The sequence below is a fragment of the Protopterus annectens genome, chromosome 1.part1, assembly GCF_019279795.1.
Source record: "Protopterus annectens isolate FY-2018-M chromosome 1.part1, PAN1.0, whole genome shotgun sequence".
NCBI classification, from domain to species: Eukaryota; Metazoa; Chordata; order Ceratodontiformes; family Protopteridae; genus Protopterus; species Protopterus annectens.
The window spans coordinates 370,930,734-370,953,983 of record NC_056726.1 but is presented as its reverse complement, the minus strand read 5'-3'; the positions used below and the strand labels follow the sequence as shown (position 1 = coordinate 370,953,983).

Here is a 23,250-nt window from a genome sequence, read left to right as displayed (position 1 = left end):
TCCAGGGCACTGGATAGATGGGGTAAGAAGGTTTACACTTCTGCAACCCTGGCAATCAGGGCTTTAAACTGTCAATTTCATATGCTAAAATGTCAGTAGCATATCATGGGACTAATTAAACAGAAAATGATGTTGATTTCTGATTGTGTGGAAAGTAAAGATTTACAGGATTTGGAGTGTGGGGAGTGCATTCTGTGTGGAATCTGCATGTCCTCCCCGCGGTTGGGTGATGGTCGAAAGACATGCGTAAATGGGCGTGCCTTTGTTGAAGGTTGGACATCGAACTGGCACCTCTGTGTCCATGAAAATCTACTGCCAATCATTAGCAGACCGAAGTTCCGCTGTGGCGACCCCTAACAGGGAAAAGCCGAAAGACGGACAAACATTGCATTCAGCTGAACAAGTTGGAAAACATACTTTGCAATGTGGTTTTGATTCTTTGGAGGCCTCTTGCAGGGCTGCTGTAACTGGGTCTGCTAAAAAGGCATGCTTGGCTCAGAGCAAAATCTGCCTGATCATGTTAAAGCAAAATTGTTAGATGCTCCTTTACAGCAGGACCATCTCTTTGGTAATAAGGCTGAAGTAGTTCTAAAAAAGATGGAAGATAAAGCTAAATCTATGCAAATTGTGAAAGATTTCTTACATATACAACCTCCAAGATTTAGTAGACACTGGCCTACTAAGAACTGGTCCTTTCCAGTCTCTTCGAGAGCCACTAAAGTCAAATCCAGACATTCCAAAGGCACCAGGTTTCAGTCTCAAGGGACTTTCAGAACAAAACAATGGGGTGCCTCCTCTTCCAAATCTGGAAACAAGACACCTCCCTATGGTAGACACCTCCCTATGGTAAGCAGTTTCAATGACTTCCCTTTACACTTACCTTTTAGTCGCCCCTTTGGGGGGAAAACTGGCTCTTCATGCAAAAAACTGGCAACTTATAACCCAGGACAAATGGGTTTTAAATATAGTATCCCAAGGATACAGATTTCATTTCCACACGTTGCCAATTCCAAACGGATGGCCAGACCTGCCCCCAAATCAGTGGGTAGAGGCCCAGAAACAAGTACTTTTCCTCATGAACATGGGGGGCTACTCAGCTAGAACCAGAAGAGGAAAAGGGGCAGTGTTTCTATTTGACTTTTCCTGGTACCCAGAAAGGACAAATCTTGGCGTCCAATTCGGGACTTATCTGTTCTAAACATCTTTCTGGACATCCCAAAATTCAAGATGCTGACTCTTCGCCAGTTACTTCCTATGCTAGGCAAAGATGCCTGGTTGGCAACTCTAGATCTAAAGGAGGCTTACCTGCATATCCCAATCAGGGAATCTTGCAGAAGATACCTCTGTTTCAAAGCAGGCTTCTTGCATTACCAGTTTTCTGCAGGCTTATCTACTGCGCCCAGGGTCTTTACAAAGTGCCTGGCTCCAGTAATTGCATTTCGCAGACAAAGAAATATTCAAATATATCCATACCTGGACAATTGTCTAATTCAGGCAGAAAACAAGGACAGTCTTCTAAAACATCTGGCGTTTGTTAAAAGGGTTCTAACTTGTCTAGGGCACACCATAAACAAAAAGAAATCATAACTGGTACCCTCTCAAAAAATTACATTCCTGGGTGCAAGCTTGAATACAACTGCCCAGATTGCTTTCCTTATGCCAGAGAAGCAAATTCATTTGGTGACTTACTTCAAACAGGTGGCCACAAAAACTCTGCTTTTTGCAAAGCAAATATTGCTAGCCTTGGGGTTCATGGCCTCCTGCATTCTTCTAATTCCATATGCAAGGCTGCATATGAGGAAACTTCAGTGGTATTTAAAAAGTCTATGGAGTCAGCATTGTCACAGCCTGGAAACTGATTCCTATCGTACCTTGCCTGCAACTAGAGTTCCTATGGTGGGCAGAGGCCTGCCACCAAAACAAGGGACTGCCATTCACACACCACTCCCTGCCACCCAAACCCTAACTACAGATGCATCAGACTATGCTGGGGGGGCTCATCTTGCAGAGAAGTGCATTCAGGCAAATGGAGCCCAAAACAAATGCACCTTCATATCAATCAAAAAGAAATGCTAGCTGTACAGAATGCTCTGACAGCCTTCAAGGACTACCTTCATCCAGGACAATTACTGATAAGACAACACCACGGTTGTGGTATATAAGCAGGGGGGTGTACACTCCTACCCCCTTTGCAGACTAGCCATGGCATTGTGGAACACGGCCTTGACCAATCAAGTACAACTACAAACTCAATTCCTGCCAGGAAAGCTGAATACTCTGGCAGACTAACTAAGCAGAAATCTCATGGACCCATACGAATGGACACTGGGTCCACAGGCTTTCAACATGTTGACACACAAATGGGGGAGCCCAGACATAGTTCTGGGGTGAGGCAAAAAGATCCATCAGGTGGGCAAATTTTGCACAAGAACTCATCACAAAAAAGCTTGGAAAGTGGATGCTCTATCCTTCAGCTGGAAAAACCTATCAGTCTATGCCTTTCCCCCTCTGCCTCTGCTCTCCAAAGCTCTACTAAAAGTCAAACAGGACAAACCAAAAATTATTTTGATTGCTCCAGACTGGCCTCGCCAGCACTGGTACCCACTCCTGCGCAGTGTCACACCTTCCACCGTGGCACCTGCCTCAGACACCTTGCTTACTGTCTCAGCAGAACAACCAAGTTCTGCACACAGCACCAAATTTTGAATCTTGCACAGTGGCTAATCGCTTAAATTCACCCTTAGCATCCCTCAGCAAACCTGTGATGGATGTCATTGTGGAGGCAAGAAGACCTAGTACTAGAAAATCTTATGCTGACAAATGGAAGAGATTCTGTGCCTGGAGTCAATCTCAAGGGATAAGTACAGCAGTGCCCAACATTCCTCAGATTTTGCAATGCGTAAATGAGATGCTTCACAAGGGGCCTGTCCTTATCTCCCATAAAAATCCATGCCTCAGACATTTCAGCTCATTACAACACAGAACCTCCCCTCTTTCTCATCCTCTGCTAAAGCAGTATCCCAGAGGGGCCAAAAACTTAAGACCACCCAGGAGAGCTCCAACCCCTGCCTGGGACCTCACTTTGTATTGGAGAAGCTCACTCTACCTCCTTTCAAGCCAGCTGCTACCGCAGACTTAAAATTTCTCTCCTGGAAAACAGCTTTCTTGTTAGCAGTCACTTAAGCTAGAAGGCTTTCCGAATTACAGGCTCTTATGGCAGTGGAGCCTTTCATCATTTTTCATGCGGACAGGGTTTCTCTCGGGACCAGTCTATCCTTCATGCCTAAGGTGGTGTCCAGTGTGGCTCTTAATCAGACCATTCATTTGCCAACTTTCTTTCCCAATCCACAGAACAAGGGGGAGCGGATTCTGCATTCATTGGATGTACACAGACAACTTAGGTTTTACTTAAACAGGACTAAATCTCAAAGAAAATCTGAACTGCTGGTGGCATTTGCTGCAGTGGCAGAGGTAAAGGCTATTTCAAAGCAAACCATTTCCAAGTGGATAAGTCATTGTATTCGTTTCTGCTATATGCACCATGGAATAACTATCCCCCAGGGGATAGATCCCATTCCACCAGGGCTGCATCTACTTCAACAGCCTTTCTCAGCGGTGTTCCTACCAGGGACATTCTGGAAGCTGCTACCTGGAGCTCAGTTCATACTTTCACCAAACATTACAATTACCACTTTTCTCTAAATCCAGAGCTGGCTTTGTCACTGCTGTCCTGCAGGGCCTTATAGCTGGTCCTAATGCTGTATAATTCCCTCCACCCAATCATAGCTTTGGGCATCTACCCAAATGTAATGACTGCAACAGTGAAATACGAAGAACATGGTACAGTTGTGTACACTTACCATAAAAGTAGATGTTGGAGTGTACTCACTGTTGCAGTCCTGGTTACCCTCCCTCCACCCCCTATTTTTCTCTGGCTATACCTCTACTTTCTTTAACTATGCTTAAAAGCCCTTTTGGTGTATTTGCTTTTGGGTGGAGGTATTTGTTTTTAATTTTATTTGCTCCCCATTTGGGCGCCACCTGACATCTGGGGCAAGAAAAACTAATGTAATGGCGTCAGCTGCATGTTTTATACCCCTGACGACCTGACGTCACGTAAGAAGGGACAGCAACTGACTCAGGACCAAAGACTTTGTTAATCAGGCCGACTGAGGGCAACCTGCCAGCAGATTACCCAAATGTAATGACTGCAACAGTGAATACACTACATCTACATTTATGGTAAGTGTACACAACTGTACTTTCGTTGTTTTGTATTACTGCCTTTTCATGTCATCCAGAAAGGGTAAATGTCAGCCGGTTCTGTGCCTTCTTTAATGCGAGAACCATTCGTCGTAGAGCTCTTATAGCCAGGTATTTTTGTCTTCTGTCTTCGCATTCCAAAATGGCTTTGGTCAGCCAACAATCAGACATTCCAAAAAAAGTAAGGATAAAGACGGACCACACGAGGCTAAGCCTTCCAACGACTCTACTGCCAAGCAGGCAAAACCTGACTCTACTGCCAAGCAGGTAGTCAGTGCTCTGAAATTCAGTGAGGTGCCTTCGCAGCCCCTGATGCCCGATTAGATAACTTCGCAGGCTTCTACCGAGACCCTTTCGGAGTCTGGTATGCCACAGAAATCTTTGTCTTTCGAGCCTTTGGTTGTCTCTGCCTTGGTTGGGTCCGGAGCCACGACACAAGCACTGGCTTCCCAGTAGGTTTTTCGCACTACCGAATCTAGACAAAAACAGACTTCTCAGACTAGCATTTCTCTCAGACCGATGGATACTCTTAGGCCTAGTGGCAAGGGCACTCCTAGGAAAACTACCTCTAGCCACCATTTTACTCCTGCTCCACCACCCCAAGTTCAAATGCTTAAAATGGTGGAGGATCTTATCACCCTTGTCAGGGGTAGTCAGGCCATACATTCTAAAAGGAAAAGAGACCTTTCTCCTGAAATATTGACAGAACAGGATTCTGAGGAGTCTGATTATTCAGATTTTGAAGAGGAACAACCTCTGACTGCTTATGAGGGTTCAGATGCAGAGGAATCCATTCCTTCTGCCTCCCCACCAGAAGATCTTTCCTTTGGGGAAACACTTCACACCCTCAGGGAACATTTCCACTGGGAGTCCCAGGACTTCCTCAGTCTAAGAAAAGACGGAGTTTCTAGACCATACCCAGCACAGACCCTTGGCCGTCCCTCCAGTCTTAGAGGTGGTTGATGATGTCTTCCATGAATCCAGTTTAACTCCTGACATCCTCCCACCTGCTCCCAGAAAACCTGACCAGTATTAACAGGATTCTCACAATCCTGCTGAAGACCCTGAAGGTCATTACACTGGGACCAAAAGGAGCTAAGGCTAGTTTTGCAAAGAATCCTATTCCTTCTGACAAGGACTCCAGAGCTCTGGACAGATGGGGTAAAAAAAAGTATGCACCACTGCAACCTTGGCTATCAGAGCACTCAACTGTCAGTTCCACATTTTAAAATATCAGCAATACACTTTGGAACTATTAAAATATTTCAACCTTTCCTGAATGTGCCAATTCAAAAAAGTTGTCAAGTGGAACACTCGTTACACTGTGGATATGATGCCCTAGAAGCCTTAAGAAGGGCAGTAGTGTCAGGATCTGTCATTAGGAGACATGCATGGTTGAAGGAACAATCTCCCCAATCATGTCAGATCTAAATTACTTGATGCACCCTTGGATAAGGACCGCTTGTTTGGAGTAAAAGCAGAAGAGGTGCTTAAAAAAAAGATGGAAGACCAAGCAAAAATCCTATGCAAACAGTAAAAGATTTCATTCAGGTACAACCTCCTAGGTTCAGCAGGAATTTTCCCTCAAAACTCTGGTCCTTTCCTGCACCTAGCAGACAGGGGCAAGGTAAGCCCTGCAGGGACAAACCACCCAGACTCCTATCCCAGGGACAGAGAACCTAACAGTGGACCATTTCCACTCCAAAGGCAGGGCGTTCTAAGCCATTCCTCTATGGCAACAAACTCTCAATTACTTCTTCTCCCCCCTCTGCCCTCTCTTCTCTCATCAAAAACTATAAGGAAGGCTCTCCCTTTTTTCAAAGAAAATTGGCTTTCTGTAACAAAGGACCAGTGGGTCTTAAAGATCGTTTTTCAGGGATACAAATTATCTTTCAGCAAACTCCCAGTTCCAAGAGGGTACCTAGACTTGCCTCCAAATCAGTGGGCAGATGCATTGAAACAACTCCAAACTCTCATATCCCAAGGGGCAGTAGACCCTGTCCCCTCAGATCAAACAGGCAAAGGCTTGTATTCCAGACTGTTTCTTGTTCACAGAAGAGGGCACTTGGCACCCCATCCTGGTCTATCCAATTCTGAACACCTTCCTGTTGGTCTCCAAATTCAAAATGCTAACTTTGCAGCAGCTGCTGCCTATGCTGACAAAAAAAGGCCTGGTTAGTTACCCTAGATCTAAAAGATGCCTACCTCCACATCCCCATAAGGGAATCCTGCATAAATTCCTCTGCTTCAGAGCAGGCTCAAACTTTCAGATGTTCATCTCACATTGCTGCAGTCCTTACATATGGGTAGTCCGCTGTCCTCGGTCGGCCCGAATACCAAAGTATTAGGCTGACGTCGGTCAAGGCGCTTAAGACTGACATCAGGACGTCAGGGTACAAATGCGCATGACCGACGTCAAATCCTCAGTCTTTTTTGCCGCATGGTCCGATGCAGAAGCAGCGTTGCAAGTGCCGTTCGGCGTTCTGAAATTTTTCGAGTTCGGAGTTTCAGACCGAATCAAAGTTGGCTAAGTACCCCGTTGGGGAATATTTTGGTTTTTTCTTGCCTCAGTGTTTTACCGGATGTCAAAAAAGTGAATAACTATTTATTTCTTGTGGGAAACAGATACTGCATAGGGATTATCATTCTTTGTGTATTCCTTGTTTGGGTTCTGAGCACGACGTTGTTGGGTGTCGCTTTTGTGCTAGGTTCAATAAGCGCACTATTAAGCAAAGGTTAGATTGTGCTAGGCTGGTCTTGAAGCGGTGCAATTATAATATGCCGCCGGATTCTCTGGCACCCGCTTCGAAGAAGCGCAAAGACAAAGCAGTTAAACCCAGGCAAGAAGAGTCGTCCGTTCCGGACGCCGGTTCTTTAGAGGCATCAGTGGAACCGGTGGTTCCGACGGAGGCTTCTCTGGAGTCCCAGGGGGAGACTTTGATATTGCAGGATGTGGCCTCTCAGGAGGCAGGTCAGGCTGAAGGGGCTTCTCAGGTTACTGTACTCCCTCCCTTCCTAGGGTGGTTAGGCCCTCTCCTTCTGTTTCCAAGGCTTCTCCCAGAGGCAGGCCAGGTTTAGCTTCTGTTGGGGTCACTCCTAGTTCAGCAGGGTCTGTGCCCAAGAAGCACATGCTTAAAATGGCAGAAGATTTGATCACTCTGATTAGAGGTTCTTTGCCCCTCCTGATAAGAGGCCTAGGGTGGAGCCAGAGTTGGGGAGTTTTGAGCAGGCTTGGATGTTTCAGAGTCTTCGGCTGAAGACTTGCAGGAGTACTCTCCTTATTCTGATTCTGATGCAGATGATTCGACTCCTTCTGCTTCTCCTCCAGAGGATTTTTCTTTTTCAGAGACTCTTCATTCCATGAGGGAACATTTTAAGTGGGAAGGTCAGGACTTCTCTGATTCCAGGAAAAGGCTTAGGGAATTTTTGCTTTTACCCCAGCATAGGCCCTTGGCTATACCCCCTGTTCTGGATGTGGTGGAGGATGTGTTTGCAGAGGCTTCACTTAATCCTGATTCTCTGCCTCCTGCTCCTGTTAAACCGGATAGGTATTACAGGGTGCCTGAGGCTCATAAATATCTTTATAAGAGTCCTAGGGCGGACCCAGAAACTGTTAGTCAGGGACCTAAGGGTGTCAAGGCCTCTGTTGTAAAAAATCCGGTTCCTCCAGATAAGGAGGCCAGAGCTTTGGATAGATGGGGAAAGAAAGTCTATACATCTTCTACCTTAGCTATGAGGGCTTTGAATTGCCAGTTTCATATGTTGAAATATCAAAACTATCTTCTTTCTCAATTGAAGTCTAAGGTGGATGCTCTGGCGGAAGGCATTGAGTGTAAAGAATTACAAGATTTGGTGGCATGTCTCTGAACAGGTGGGTAAGCATTCTTTACAATGTGGTTTTGATGCTGTACAGGCCTCGTCTAGGGTGGCTGCCACTGGTTCAGTTCTTCGCAGGCACGCCTGGCTGAGGGATCAGAATTTATCTGACCATGTTAAGACAAGGATTTTGGATGCTCCTTTACAGTCTGATGTGTTGTTTGGTTCACCTGTGGAGTCAGTCTTGAAGAAAATGGAAGACAAGGCTAAGTCTATGCAGGCTGTTAAAGATTTTTGCAAGTTCAGCCTCCAAGTTTAGTAGGAATTGGCCTGCTAAGGGGTGGACGTATCCTTCTTATGATTCTCAGTCTAGGGGTAGATCTAGACGTGGTAGGGGCAGAGCTCAGAGTTCTTTCAGACCTAGAACAGGAGTTCACCTGCACAATCTTGGTGAGGGCAGGGGCCAGTCCTTTCGTAAACAGGCCCAATGACCTACCTTTTCAGCTGCCAGATCCTTCTTGCCTGGCAGCACCTTTGGGAGGAAGGTTGGCACTCTTCAAGGAAAATTGGAATTTGATTACCCAAGACAAATGGGTATTGGATATCATACACCAGGGTTACAAGTTTTATTTCCATACCTTGCCTCCTTTCAAAGGCATGCCGGACGTTCCTCCTCAGCAAAGACTAGAGACTCGCAAACAAATTTCTCTGCTACTTCAAATAAGGGCCATACAACCGGTCCCTCTGCCAGAAGTGGGCCTAGGATTTTATTCTCGCCTGTTCCTAGTACCAAAGAAGGGGAACACGTGGAGACCAATTTTGGATTTATCTATCCTCAACACATATCTGGACATTCCCAAGTTCAAAATGTTGACGTTACAACAGCTTTTGCCTCTGCTGGGCAAAGATCACTGGATGGTGACTCTGGATCTCAAGGAGGCTTACCTTCATGTTCCTATCAGGCTCAGTTGCAGGAAGTATCTGCGTTTTCGGGCTGGGACTTCTCATTATCAGTTCTCTGCATTGCCCTTTGGCTTATCTACTGCCCAGAGTGTTCATGAAGGTTCTGGCTCCAGTGATAGCTTTCTTCAGGCTAAGAGGAATACAAATCTATCCTTATTTGGACGATTGCCTGATTCTGGCCCAAGGAAAGGACGAACTTCTTCATCATTTACAGTATGTGATAGCAGTGTTAAGATGCCTGGGGTATTCTGTGACCGAAATAAAGTCCAGTCTAGTACCCTCTCAGGACATGTGCTTTCTGGGTGTGAGACTGAATACAGCATCCCAGATGGCCTTTTGACCCCGGACAAACAAAAGAATCTTTCTCTTTACTTCCATCAATTGTCTCGTCAGTCCAGGCTGACTGCAAGGACAGTCCTTCAAGCCTTGGGGTTCATGGCATCTTGTATTCTGGTACTTCCCAATGCCAAACTGCATATGAGGAAGCTACAATGGTATCTCAAAAATGTATGGACACAGCACTGCCAAGATATGGACACTGTCATTCAGATAATACCTTGCATTCAAAAGGAATTTTTGTGGTGGGCTCAGGAATGTCACCTAAACAAGGGACTCTGTGACCCGGCCAGAGGAGAGTCAGATTCTAACGACAGATGCCTCAGACAAAGCTTGGGGAGCTCATCTGAATGGAAAATGGGTACAAGACACGTGGCCTGCCAGACTTCAACATCTACATATCAACTTGAAGGAGATGTTAGCAGTCCAATTTGCATTAATAGCTTTCAAGGATTTACTTCTTCCAGGGCAGGTGTTGGTTCTAACAGACAACACAACTGTCATGTGGTACATCAACAAGCAAGGGGGAACGCATTCTTATCCTCTATGCAGACAAGCAATGATTTTGTGGGAGACTGCTCTCAGTTTAGCTAAATCTTCAGGCAAGGTTTCTGCCAGGAGCACAGAACTCCTTAGCAGATGTGTTGAGCAGACAAATTATGGATCCCCACGAGTGGAAATTGGATCCTCAAGTATTTCAGAAATTGACAGTGTTATGGGGAACTCCAGACATAGATCTGTTCGCTTCTCCACTAAACTACCAGCTGCCAAAGTTTTGCACAAAAAGGTTTCATATCACAGCCTGGAAAGTGGATGCTCTCTCATTCAATTGGAACAATCTTCATGTGTATGCCTTTCCACCTCTGCCTCTCCTCCCAAAGGTACTCCTGAAGGTCAGACAGGACAAGCCAAATATGATTTTAATAGCTCCAGATTGGCCTCGACAGCACTGGTACCCATTACTGAGAAGTCTGGTACGGGAGCCTCTATGGCCTTTGCCTTCGATTCCTCGCCTGCTGTCTCAGGAGAACAGTCATTTACTCAATGTCAAACTTCACTCTCTACATCTAACAGCCTGGCATATTCTGTTTTAAACCCTGTAGGGTCTCAGCTTCCACAACAAGTTTTGAATGTTATTTTGGAGGCCAGAAGGCCTAGTACAAGGAAAGTGTACGCAGATAAATGGAGGAGATTTTTATTTTGGAGTACAGCAAAGGACTTTGATGTTTCTAAGCCTAATTTAAGTGTGGCTCTTCAATACCTTACTGAGTTACTGGACAAAGGTTTGTCCTTCTCCTCTATTAAGGTTCATGCTGCAGCAATTTCTGCTCACTATGACTGTGACCCACCATTGTTTTCTCATCCTTTGTTTAAGCAATTCCTTAGAGGGGCAAAGAATATAAGACCCCACGTGAGCTCCTACTCCTGCTTGGGATCTCAATTTTGTGTTGGAGAAACTCACTCTACAACCTTTTGAGCCTGCAGCTACTGCCGAGTTGAAATATTTATCATGGAAGACTGCTTTTTTGTTTGCCATTACCTCTGCGAGAAGGGTTTCTGAATTACAGGCCCTTATGGCGGTTGAGCCTTTCTTAATTTTCCATAAGGATAGGGTATCTTTGCGTACTAATCCTTCCTTTATGCCTAAAGTGGTTTCTAGTGTGGCTTTAAACCAAGCTATTCATTTGCCTACTTTTTATGCAAACCCCCAAAATAGTGGAAAAGGTTTTACACACTTTGGATATACACAGGCAGTTGCGATATTATTTGAGCAGAACTAAAGGGTTCAGGCAGTCTCAGCAGTTATTTGTTTCATTTGCTTTGGGTTCTCAGGGCAAACCTGTTTCAAAACAAACTATTTCTAAGTGGATTGGTTTTTGTATTGCTTTCTGTTATTCCCATCATGGTAAGGAGATTCCAGCTGGGATTAGGCCTCATTCCACTAGGGCTACTGCCACTTCTACAGCTTTTTAAGGGGTGGCTACTAAAGATATTTTGGAGGCAGCCACTTGGAGTTCAGTGCATACTTTCTCTAAGCATTACCACCTTCCACTTTACTCTAAATCTAGGGCTGGTTTTGCCACTGCAATTTTACAGGGCATTTTGGCAGCTCCTAATGCTTTATAGTTTTGCCATCCTCCCTTACCTCTGCTTTGGGATTCTACCCATATGTAAGGACTGCAGCAATGTGAGATGAAGAACATAGTACAGTTTTGTACCTACCATAAATGTAGATGTTCGAAGATCCACATTGCTGCAGTCCAATTTACCCTCCCTCCTTCCCCTCTGTAGTTAGAGGCGGTTGTGTGGTTTGAGTTGTGAATATTGTAAATATTGTAAATATGATTAGTGCAGGGGTGGTTGGTTGTTTTTTGCTGTCTTTTGGTTTTGGCCTTTCTTTTTAGGGCCTTCTGACATCTGGGGCAAGAAAAGACTGAGGATATGACGTCGGTCATGCGCATTTGTACCCTGACGTCCTGATGTCAGTCTTAAGCGCCTTGACCGACGTCAGCCTAATACTTTGGTATTCGGGCTGACCGAGGACAGCGGACTACCCATATGTAAGGACTGCAGCAATGTGGATCTTCGAACATCTACATTTATGGTAGGTACAAAACTGTACTTTCTCTGCGCTACACTTTGGCTTATCTACTGCTCCCAGGGTATTCACCAAATGCTTAGCCCTGGCCATAGCCTTTTGCAGACTGAAAAATATACATGTTTACCCTTATCTGGACGACTGCCTCATTTAGGCAGACTGCAAAGAAGAGCTCCTCGAGGATCTCTTTGTCGACACCCTCCTAACCTCCTTATGGTATACCATCAATGAGAAGAAATCCAAGCAAACACCCTCCAGGAAGATCATTTTCTTGGGAGCACTGTTGGACACAGCATCCCAAATGGCCTTCCTTTCCCCAGAAAAGCAGAGCTTCCTGCCTCTCTCTTTTACCCAGCTGGCTTCCAGAAGTCACCTCATTGCGAGGAATTTCCTGCAAGCCTTGGGGTGCATGGCATCTTGCATCATTCTAATTCCTCTGGTCAGGCTTCACATGAGAGAACTTCAGTGGTACCTAAAGAACCTTTGTTGTCAGCACACTCCACCTCTAGAGACCTCTCTACCTCTTACTTAGCAGAACTAAAATCTCCTGGGAGACTGCTTTTCTCCTAGCTATCACCTCAGCCAGAAGGGTTTTAGAACTTCAGGCACTGATGGCTATTGAGCCCTTCATCTTCCATGTAGACAGGGTCTCCCCGAGGACTAATTCCTCCTTTATGCCCAGGGTGGTATCTAATGTAACTCTCAACCAGGCTGTATATCTACCCACCTTCTTTCCTAACCCTCAAAACAAGGGGGAAAGTTACGTACTCACTAGACGTGCACAGACAGCTCAGATACGATCTGGACTGTACTAAACCCTTCAGGAAAACAGACCAATTACTTGTCAGCTTTGCCCCAGGGGCAGAGGGGGAGGGTCATTTCCAATCAAACCATTTCCAAATGGGTATTGCACTGTATCCATTTCTGCTACACATTGCATGGGAACCCCCCCCCCCCCAAGTCTACTTGAACCCATTCCACTAGGGCAGCCTCCACTTCCACAGCATTCCTCAGAGGGGTTCCCAGCAGGGACATCCTGGAAGCTGCCACCCGAACGTCTGTCCATACCTTCACCAAGCATTACCACCTACCTCTATTTTCTAAGGCTAGGGCAGGGTTTGTCTCTGTAGTTCTGCAGAGCTTGCTGACCCATTCCTAGGTCTCCTACTAATCCTACCACCCCTCTCCTCAGCTTTGGGAATCCTCCCACAGGTGATGACTGCAACAGTGAAACACTAAGAACATGGTACGGTTGTGTACACTTACCATAAATGTAGGTGTTGGTGTATTCACTGTTTCAGTCCTGGTTTCCTACCCTCCTTCCCCTTTATATCTTCTTTCCTTAGGTATGCATATGTTTCTAATGGTGGCTTTTAGCCACCAAGACCACTTTACCATATTTACTTGGGGCCCCTGACTGTTTAAGGCAAGACAACTGATGTAATGGCATCAGCTGCCTTCCTTTATAGCACTGACGACCTGATGTCAGGCAGCAAGTGACAGCAGCAGACTCAGAAAAACATTGTCTGTGGTATTCGGACCGGCCGAGGGCTACCACAGCAGGAATAACCCACAGCTGAGGACTGCAACAGTGAATACATTCTAACATCTACATTTATGGTAAGTGTACACAACTGTACTTTAGGGAGAGTTGTGCACTTGAATCCTCTGAGATGGTGCAGTTTTCCCCCGGTTGAGACTGGGGAAACCACTTTGCTTCTTTAAGGCAATGCCCCTTGCGGAAATGAGTTTGTGATATAGGGTTGCAAAGAATAGGGAGGAAATCTCAAACCCACCCCTAAGTTTTCCTCCCAATTGACTCTCATTGATAATAGGGAGCATATGGTCTGGGAGCATATGGTCTGATTGACAGACATTGGGAGCAAAAATGAGATGCCAGAAAAAAAAAAAGGCAGTGGCTTGAAGGTCCGGGTTAAATTCTGGACTCTGAATCTTTGAGGCGGAGCCTCAGACTTCCTGCTGCCTCATGACAGGCCTGTAATTGTTTTCCTTCTGTTGAATGGAGTTTGCTTATTGATTTTTGTAGTAGCTTTTTTACTTTTGATGCCTGAAAATTGTCAGGGCCTTGGCTGATGTTGCTGATGTCAAAAGATCACAAGTTAGGCCCACCAATCTGTCCATGCAGGGCTAAATCACATGCAGAGTTGAGCAACTTTCACAAATAAGTGCAACAAATGTGCAAGCAGTGAAGGTTTGTACAGGATGCTGTTGCAATAGTTTATTTTATCCTGTTTTAAGGGGCTAGGCTTAATTGTCTGTTGGACTGCTTGCCTAGTAACTACCTATGAACCTAAGACTATTTTCTCAGGGTCCTTAAGACTCTTCCTTCAAGGAAGCCTATAGTCTGGAATAATATTCTTGTAGTCTGGAAGAATATTCCAAGTGAGTCAGGGAAGGGTCTGCGGCTTAAATAGGTATACCGAACTCTTCTCCCCCTCCCACAAAGAAAGCAAAGTAATTTGCCACTCCTTTTGTAGTGAAGGCCTTTAAGGAACTGTTTCACTGTCTGTATTTTCAACCATAGCTTGTAATGGTCTTCAGACTGGTTGCCTAATACTGGACTATAAGCCAAAGAAACTAGACAGTATGTGTATTTATCTCAGCATTCTACATTGATTTCCAGTATAAACATACCTAATTCCACAAAAAGGGAGAGTCCCTGACAGGGGTCTCAACCCCATTTGGGGACCAGAGCTTACTGCCTGCCAGGCATAGATGTTTCAGTACTGAAGAATGAGCAGTAAATCCAAGTGGCAGATGTGGACAGTGATTTTTCTGATGAGACTCTGGGACAAGGTTGTAAGGCCTTCAATCAACATTTAAGGTTATTAGTTCAAGTACAGATGTGTTGCTGTTAGATCACTGGTTTGAAAACCTGTCGTTATCTTTGTAACTAGATTTTTGTAAAGGTAAGGTAATTTTCTGTACCTGCCATTCTTGTTTAGTGGTCGTAGCATTTGACTTTTGCAGCCAAAGGCCCAATTAAGTGATTCATTTGGCAGGTCTCTGTTCTTTCTTTTGTAAAATCTGTTAACTTTTAGCCTGCCAGTGGTTTACCTAGTTTGTATTTTTTCAGTTTAGTTATCTGTCTTAATGGTGGATATAATGGATCTTTATGTATTGCAAGTAGACCCTGGATCATGGTATTAAAGTTCATGTACTGCTAGGAACTTGTATAAATAGACAAGTCATTTAATGTATTATGAATTCAATTGATAATTTTATCTAATTAATACTAACTAACCTGTAAAAAGTAGTGTTTAACATCCGTTTCATCTGATCGTAATATCTCCTATCCATGACAACAATCTGACCTCCTTTATTGGCGGGTTTAATCTCAATCACTTCCTCATTCTGCAGCATTCTCAAGGCTGCCTTCTCTTTAAAGGTCAGGTTGTAATATCTCTCTATCTGGATTATCCCTTGTATGAGCACAATAAATGTCATTCTCAACTAATTTACAGAACGCATCAGTGAGTGGATGTGTGGTTGGTATAAAAGCAGAGTTGTTTAAAAATGTTAGAATCAAACTTAGAAGTATTACTAAACTCCAGTTTTAACAAAAAACATTTCTAGCATTCTAATGTCCAAAATGGTGTCAGTTACATCAGCCCTTGAAACAGATGTTGAATACTACTATTTGATAGGTTATTGACTGAGGTTTTTTGTGGCGATAAACATGGCTAGCCTTGTAAGGGCCCCAGGGCCATTAGCCTAGTAAACTCATGTGATCCTATGGTTAGTAGAATTGAGATGGATAAAATTATCAATAGAACTTTTCATGGAAATGGTCCTTGAGAGTAATACACTCACCTTTGATCAATTTTAACTACAAAAGGATGGCGTACCTATGGGCACATTTAGTGCCAATGGTGATGCCTCATGGGGAGAGATTTATGTTGGAGACTGAATCATCTAAATTAATGGTCCCCCTTTATCGTCTTGTAAGTGGATAATTTGTTTTTTATATGGACTGGTAAGCAGGAGGAGCGCCATGTATTTTTAGATTTGAATAAAAGTACTACATTTCTTAAGTTTTCTATGGTATTTTCCCCGTGAGATGAATTATCTTGGATGCCTCATTTAGGAGGATGATGGATGGCAACATTGACACTGGAATTTACAGAAAATCCTGTTATAGAAATACACTCCTACACAGAGCATGCATCCTCTGCATGTTAAGAACATAAAAAAAGGACTAGGTTTAAGGGCATCCAGACTGAAAGCCTCAGATAAGGGTTTTCATAAAGAGTTGTCCTATCTCAGTGACAAGTTTGTCACTAGAGGTCAGTGATATGCTATCACAGGTTCCCATGTTGAGGCATAATAAAAGGGTGCCATATTTCCGAGTATTCGGACATTGAACATAATGTTTGTAATACAGTTGCTAAAAAGTTAAATGGCCCTCTTTTGTAATTGTTAGAAAACAATACTTACAGCAGATCCACGGATAAAAGAGAGAGTAGGTAACCAACTGTCATTTACCTATAAGAATATAAAATCCTTGAAAAGACTTGTTACACTAAGGGTCATGCTGGAACAGAGATTCTATGGACCATTCCACCAAAATTTGTTCTAAATGTATTTTTTGTCAGTACATTGATGCATCTGGTTCCTTTTTACATCCTGACACTGGTCATAATTATGTATTTAATGCTGAAGCAAATTGTAATACCCAGCTTGTAGTTTACCTAGCTCCGTGTACAATGTCATTCTTTCAGTCTGTAAGACTGATCATATGTTGAAAGATCGTATGAGAACATTTGTACAACATATGTATTGGTTCAGTGAATAATGCGTTTTCTAAGCATGTATTGAGCTGTAATGAAGTTCATGGTTATTGACAAGGTGATATTAGGAACATTACAGAAAACAGAAATTAGATGGATAATCTAGCTACTTACAGATCAAGGTAAAGGCTTGAATGAGAAAGCCTCTTAAATGTATTGGGCATTAGTTTTTATAGCCTTTATAGTTGTATCACTGCTGTAAAGATTTATTAGTAGTATATATTTCTGATGTGCCCTGTATTTTGTGGGTATTTTTACAGGAAGTGGTGTGAAATTTGTTCAGGAACTGATGTAAGGCTATGTAATAAGAGACTTCATTAACAATGATTGGTTAGATTTGATCAGTTACATTTGATCAGTTATTTAAATAAGTTGTTTCAGTTAATGATTTTAAAGGCTTAAAAAAGCTGTATGCGCAAGTGCTTATCAGTCTTCATTTTTACTTTTAATGTGATTTATAGAGACTAAATGTTTTTTGTGGTGACTTTGTGGTTTATTCAGTGGCGGTATTGTTCTATGGAATACATTACTGTTTGTTGAGCCACCAAATATTTATTCTCGTTTCCTTTATTTTAATTCTTATAACCATAAGTGAAGCAGTTGCTTATTTGTTATGGGTTATGTAGGGAATGTTTGTAATAGACTGCAGATGTAGGAAATAAGTCAGTGGGTGTATCCTATTTGATTGCATGAAATGTGCAGGGTCTGCAATTTGTATGAAATAGTTGGTAGAACCTGCTGGTTAAACTTGATATGCAGTTTTATATACTTGGTATACATTTGTGTCTTGTATGGTTGCAGACTACCAGTATATTGAAATTTTAGATTTGAATATTGGCTTTTATACAGATCCATTTCTGAGCCTTGTCTTTAGTTATCTGTTGGGAGTTCATTTCGCCTAACTTTTTCTGTTCTTTCAGGTTCGCGAGTTGGAGTCTGAACTGGAAGATGAAAGGAGACAGAGGGCCACTGCTGTTGCAGCAAAAAAGAAATTGGAGCTGGACCTCAAAGATCTGGAAGGGCAAATAGATGCAGCAAACAAGGCACGAGATGAAGCCATTAAGCAGCAGCGCAAACTGCAGGTAAGAATAATGTATTACTTAATATGTCTTGCACATAGCTTTCAACCTTCCATGTCCAGAATGTGCAACATTGCCACTCATAATGTGGAACAAATGGACACAATGCAGAACACAACTTCAAATACCAAGCTGACCGGATGGTTAAAATGTGTTACTTAGTAAACATTCTTTTGATGAATTAATATGATTCAGTATTTACCATGATCGTCCATTAAAAATATTAACACTGAATGTGACAAACCCTTTTTAATGTGTAACAAGGGCAGTTTAACTCGGTGAGGAAAGTTCCTCATAATGAGGTACATTTGAGAGGTATGGATATGTATAGAATTGGGTTATGATGATTTTTCCCCCTTTAGAACAAGGTTTTTGAGTTTACAACCACCACATCACGTTTCCACATATTTACATGTACTGTAGTATACAGTTAAGTGATGCACACTACCTGTGCTTTTGATAGTGTGGCAGCTGCTGCAATTAAAATTGTTGCACTTCAAACAGAATATAGCCATCCTACAGTGAAGTAGTTTAAAGTGCATTGGAAATGCTTGTCTTTTAAATGTGGAGGAATGCAATAGTTAAGGTTCCCAAAGATCTTTATTCACCTACCCAAAATGTGATATAGCAGTGCAGGAAGAGTGCAGCAAGATTTGAATCTGTAGAAAATCTTACAAATGCACAAGAGCACACTTCTACATTACTGATAATCACCATCACAGATCAGTAGACTATTTAAAAGGAACTGCAGGTGAGGATTTATTGTGTAGGATTTATTGTGTGGGGGTCTAAAAATGACAGTTTTACAAGGAGAGTTTGCTATGGAATAGATATAAAGTACCAGTTAGTTGAAATTTCCTCTGGCAGGTTATAGATATGCTTACCCTGCACCATGTAGGTGGAGGAAAACTGGCTACTAATATTGACAGCTGGTTAATGGGCATGTACTAAAAATTGCTGATGGAACGGAATGCAATGAGCAGAACTTTTCTTAGTTGCAGCTCAGATCAGAATGGTTCAGTAGCTTTCCCCTCACAAGTACTGGTGTTCATCTTATTGTTTTGTATTGACTTCTGCAGATGAAGGCCCAGCTTCCAGAGCTTTTCACTTTCCGTTCCCCATCCTAGCCAGGATGACTGTCAGCACATCTGTGATGCAAGGGAGATGTCCACCTGCACCATCTTAGGTCTTTCCTGCCACAGTAAAAGAATTTTTGCTGAAGGCAGTATGGAGGGGATCTTGTGCTGTGCGCTGCTTGTTTGCAGCTAAGGAGCTTTTGGACAGCAGGGGTAGAAGTCTATTTCTAAAGTTAACCACATTACTTGTAGGAAAAAGATCAACCCAGGAATAGTGTTGAGGAACAAGGCACACCCACCTCCTTGAGCTGAAGTAGCATCTGAAGAAGGGAACTCAGTCCTGGTTGAGCTTCTGCCATTCTTGATAGGCATATTCCACACTGATTCAGGATATTGTCATCCCAGATCCTTGGAACAAAGATGTACAGGAAGGATCAAAAGATTGGTGCTTGTGAATGCCCCTTCTGTACAACAGATGGAACTGGTATAAACCTATTCTGGCAGGGGGGGGGGGGGCTGTATGTTGAATCAGTCAACCCTGGTGGAAGCTGGGGTTCAGTATGATTCTCAGGTCGAGAAAGGATGGCTGTGAGGTGGTGGTGTGACTGCTTTAGGGCCCAAGGTGGACACATCCTCTGTAAGCTGCTACTCATTGCATTGCCAGACTGCAGATGGTAGGGTTTGTTTGAAGGTAGGACCTTAAATTTCTCAGTGCTGTGCAGTCCCACCGGAGATGGCATTTAGACTGATTTCCCCATACCATCTCTGCAGCAGCTCTTCACGGTGGGGGGATATCACTTTGTACAGGAATATATTTTTCTGCAGTCAGTGTAGCATAATGATGAAATTATAGCAACAGCAGCAGGTTGTGGGGAATGGGTCTGAGCTCTTGAGTGAGCTTTGAGTGTGCTGCTAGTTTAAATTTATTTGAAGATTGTTGAATGAGCCTGACTTTGGGATATTGCACATGACGGAATCCTGTTTCAAGAACCTTGTGATCATTTAATTCAGTACAAGTTATATGTGGCTTACATTTGTAGTTATCCCTCAACTTTATAAGCTGGTAAAGCAGTAAGTTGGTTTGTTTAAAAGCATTTAAGCATGTCCTTGCAGATTGGTTGTACATAACACAAAAAGAGCCAGCACCTCGGGAGCGTGAAGATTTATTAAAAAAAACAGACCGGTTTCAGCTTGTGGCTTTCATCAGTGGTACATAGCATAAAGCAGTGATACAACTGCAATACATACTCAGTGTCATTAAAGACCAGTGAGATAATTTCCTGTCCAAGAAAACACTGGTCTAATACCAGATAATAAAAACAAAAAGGCAATACAAAACACAATAAATTCCATACAGATTTACTGTTTTCTTCTTTTTTTCAACTATTTTACTCTTGGGACCAACCCAAGAATTCTGGATAGTTCATAAGTAGTATCAAAACCAATGAAGAGAAAGGAAAACGCTCCAGTTTATCATTTAATCCAGGTGGGAATAAACCCCCTAGTTTGACAATCCATTTCCTTTCCTTCATGTTTAATATACTGTACCACCCCGTTTTAAAAGGTCTGTTGCCTGATATTTTATCAATGACTGTAAAAGTAAATTTTGCCATGTGAGGAACCAGTGAATGTCTAGAGAGAGCATTGGTGGCTCTTGCATTCCTAATATCCCCTAAATGTTCTGACATTCGAAATCTAAATTGTCGAAGTTTGGCCCACATAAAAGGCTTGACAGGTGCAAGTGGACAAATATATGACCCAATCCGTTCCACAATTAGCAAAGCAGTTAATGTTGTACAACTGCCCAGTATTTTTACTGGTGAAGGTTTTGAAGACATATTTACAGAAGGTGCAGTATCCACAAGGATAAGAACCAACCAGGCTATCTCCTGTTAATGTAGTTTGATGGTAAATGGCATCCTGATGCATACATTTTTTGTAATGAGAGAAATGGGACCCTAAGGTTTTGCCCTGCCTGAAGGAAAATGAGCATTTGTCCCCCAAAAGGTCACCCAATTGTTCACTGGCCTTCAAAATATTCCAATGTTTGTCAATATCAGTAAGAAAGGCTGTGCTTCTGCCAAATGTAGTGACCCATTCTCAAGGTATCCTTGATGTTCATCACGTTTCACTGTTGTAGTTATTACTCTTGGGTTATCCTGCTGGCAGGCAACCCGCAGTCGGCCTGAATTCCAAGTCCTGGTCCGGCGTCGGTTGCGGTCACCTCTTCCCTGACGTCAGTGCGCCAGGGGTATAAAAGATGCAGCCAACGCCATTGTCTTCAATCTTTCTTGCAGTGCGGTGCCCGAAGCAAAAGCAGTTCGCAAGTGCCGGTCGGCAGACTCCTGAGATTTTTGATTTCGAATTTCAGATCCGAAGTCTTCAATAAAGCTAAGTACCCCGTTGGGGAAACTTTTTTTCTTGCTCCAGACCGATGTCAGAAAAAGTTAATTGTATTTCTTGTGGGAAGCAAATACCTCATAAGGATTTCCACTCTTACTTGTATTCCTTGCCTAGGCCCTGACCACGACGTTGCTAGTTGTCTGTTTTCTGCTAGATTTAACCAACGCACTATTAAGCGTCGGTACGATTTTGCTTTTCATTATTTTGGCAGAAGGTTTAACTACATAATGCCATTGGAACAACTGACTATCCTTGCGTTTTTTATGAATTCCGGTGAAGACAAGGACAAGCATCCGAGGTCCAAAACTAACGAAGCCTCTTCTAGGCCAGTCGCTGGTGCTCAGTGAGGTGCTTTCGCAGCCCCTGACTCCCGCTACCTCAGAGCCACAGGCTGCCTCCGACTCGCACGTGGGGACAGCTAGGCCTCTTGATACTCAAGGTATTGGTCCTTCAGAAATTAATCCCTCAGATGGGTCCGGAGCCGCTGAGCAGGCATCAGCTTCTGAGGGTGTCTTCAGACTTGCACAACTGTATATAAAGCCTATCTCTGCATCCAAGACAAAGTCTAAAACAGTTTTAAAGACAAGGAAACCAGTACAGCATTCTCCAGGACAGGCTTCTATGCCTAAGAAACCAGATGCTCAAAATGGCCGAAGACCTAATTACTTTGATCAGGGGTTCCCATCCCCCTCCTGATAAGAGGCCTAGGCAAGACACTGAATATGACTCCTCTGATCAAGTTTCCATTTCCTCTGACTCCTCTTATCAGGGATATTCTGATCCTCCCTATGAGGATTCTGATGCTGAAGATTCTATTCCTTCAGTTTCTCCTCCGGAGGACTATTCTTTTGGGGAAACTCTGCATACCATTAGGGAGCATTTCCATTGGGAGAGCCAGAATTATTCCGATTCTAAGAAAAGACTTGGAGACTTTCTTTTACTTCCTCAGCACAGACCTCTTGCAATTCCCCCTGTTCTTAACGTAGTAGATGTTTTCTCAGTCCGGCCCGTCTCCAGACTTTTTACCTCCTGCCCCTGTCAAGCCAAACAGATACTACAGGGTCCCAGACACCCATAAATTTCTTTACAAAAACCGTGCTGCTAACCCTGCTACTGACCCAGAAACTATCTCACAGGGTCCCAAAGGGGTCAAGGCTGCTTCTGCCAAAAACCCTGTCCCCTCAGACAGAGATTCTAGGGCTTTGGACAGATGGGGGAAAAAAAAGTTTACACTTCTGCTACCTTAGCTGTAAGGGCTTTAAATTGTCAGTTTCATATGCTCAAATATCAGCAATATTTAATGTCTTTGTTAAAACAAAAAATATTGACATTCTGAATGTACTGAGAAAGATTTGCAGGATTTATTGCCTGCAGCTGAACAAGTGGGAAAACATACTTTGCAATGTGGCTATGATTCACTGGAGGCCTCGTGCAGGGCCGCTGTTACAGGTTCTGTTATCCGAAGGCATGCTTGGTTAAAGGAACAGAATCTGCCTGATCATGTTAAAGCAAAATTATTGGATGCTCCATTACAGCATGATACTTTGCTTGGTGTTAAGGCAGAGGAGGTGTTAAAGAAAATGGAGGATAAGGCAAAATCTATGCAGACAGTAAAGGATTTCTTGCAGGTACAGCCACCCAGATTTAGCAGGAACTGGCCCTCTAAGAATTGGTCCTTTCCAGTGTCAGACAGACCACAAAGAGGCAGATTCAGATGCCCTAGAGGCAGGCAACAGCCCCAGGGCTCATACAGGCCCAAACAATGGGGTGCTTCTACCTCCAAAAGCGGAGAAGACAAATCACAGCCTTATAGAAAACAGTCCTAATGACTTCCCTCTGCCAATGCCAAGCACTTATTTTTTTGGCAGCACCCTTAGGGGGAAAGCAGCACTTTTTTCACAAAA

The 23,250-nt window shown here is 43.4% G+C and overlaps 1 protein-coding gene across 1 annotated transcript in view; it reads left to right on the top strand.

Moving 5' to 3' along the window:
* MYH9 (myosin heavy chain 9) overlaps positions 1-23,250 on the top strand; it is a 1,134,272-nt gene that overhangs the window by 918,991 nt on the left and 192,031 nt on the right. Inside the window, exon 36 of the mRNA XM_044075327.1 lies at positions 17,709-17,870. Within this exon, the coding sequence (XP_043931262.1) occupies positions 17,709-17,870 (162 nt within the window). The remainder of the gene's footprint in view (positions 1-17,708; positions 17,871-23,250) is intronic.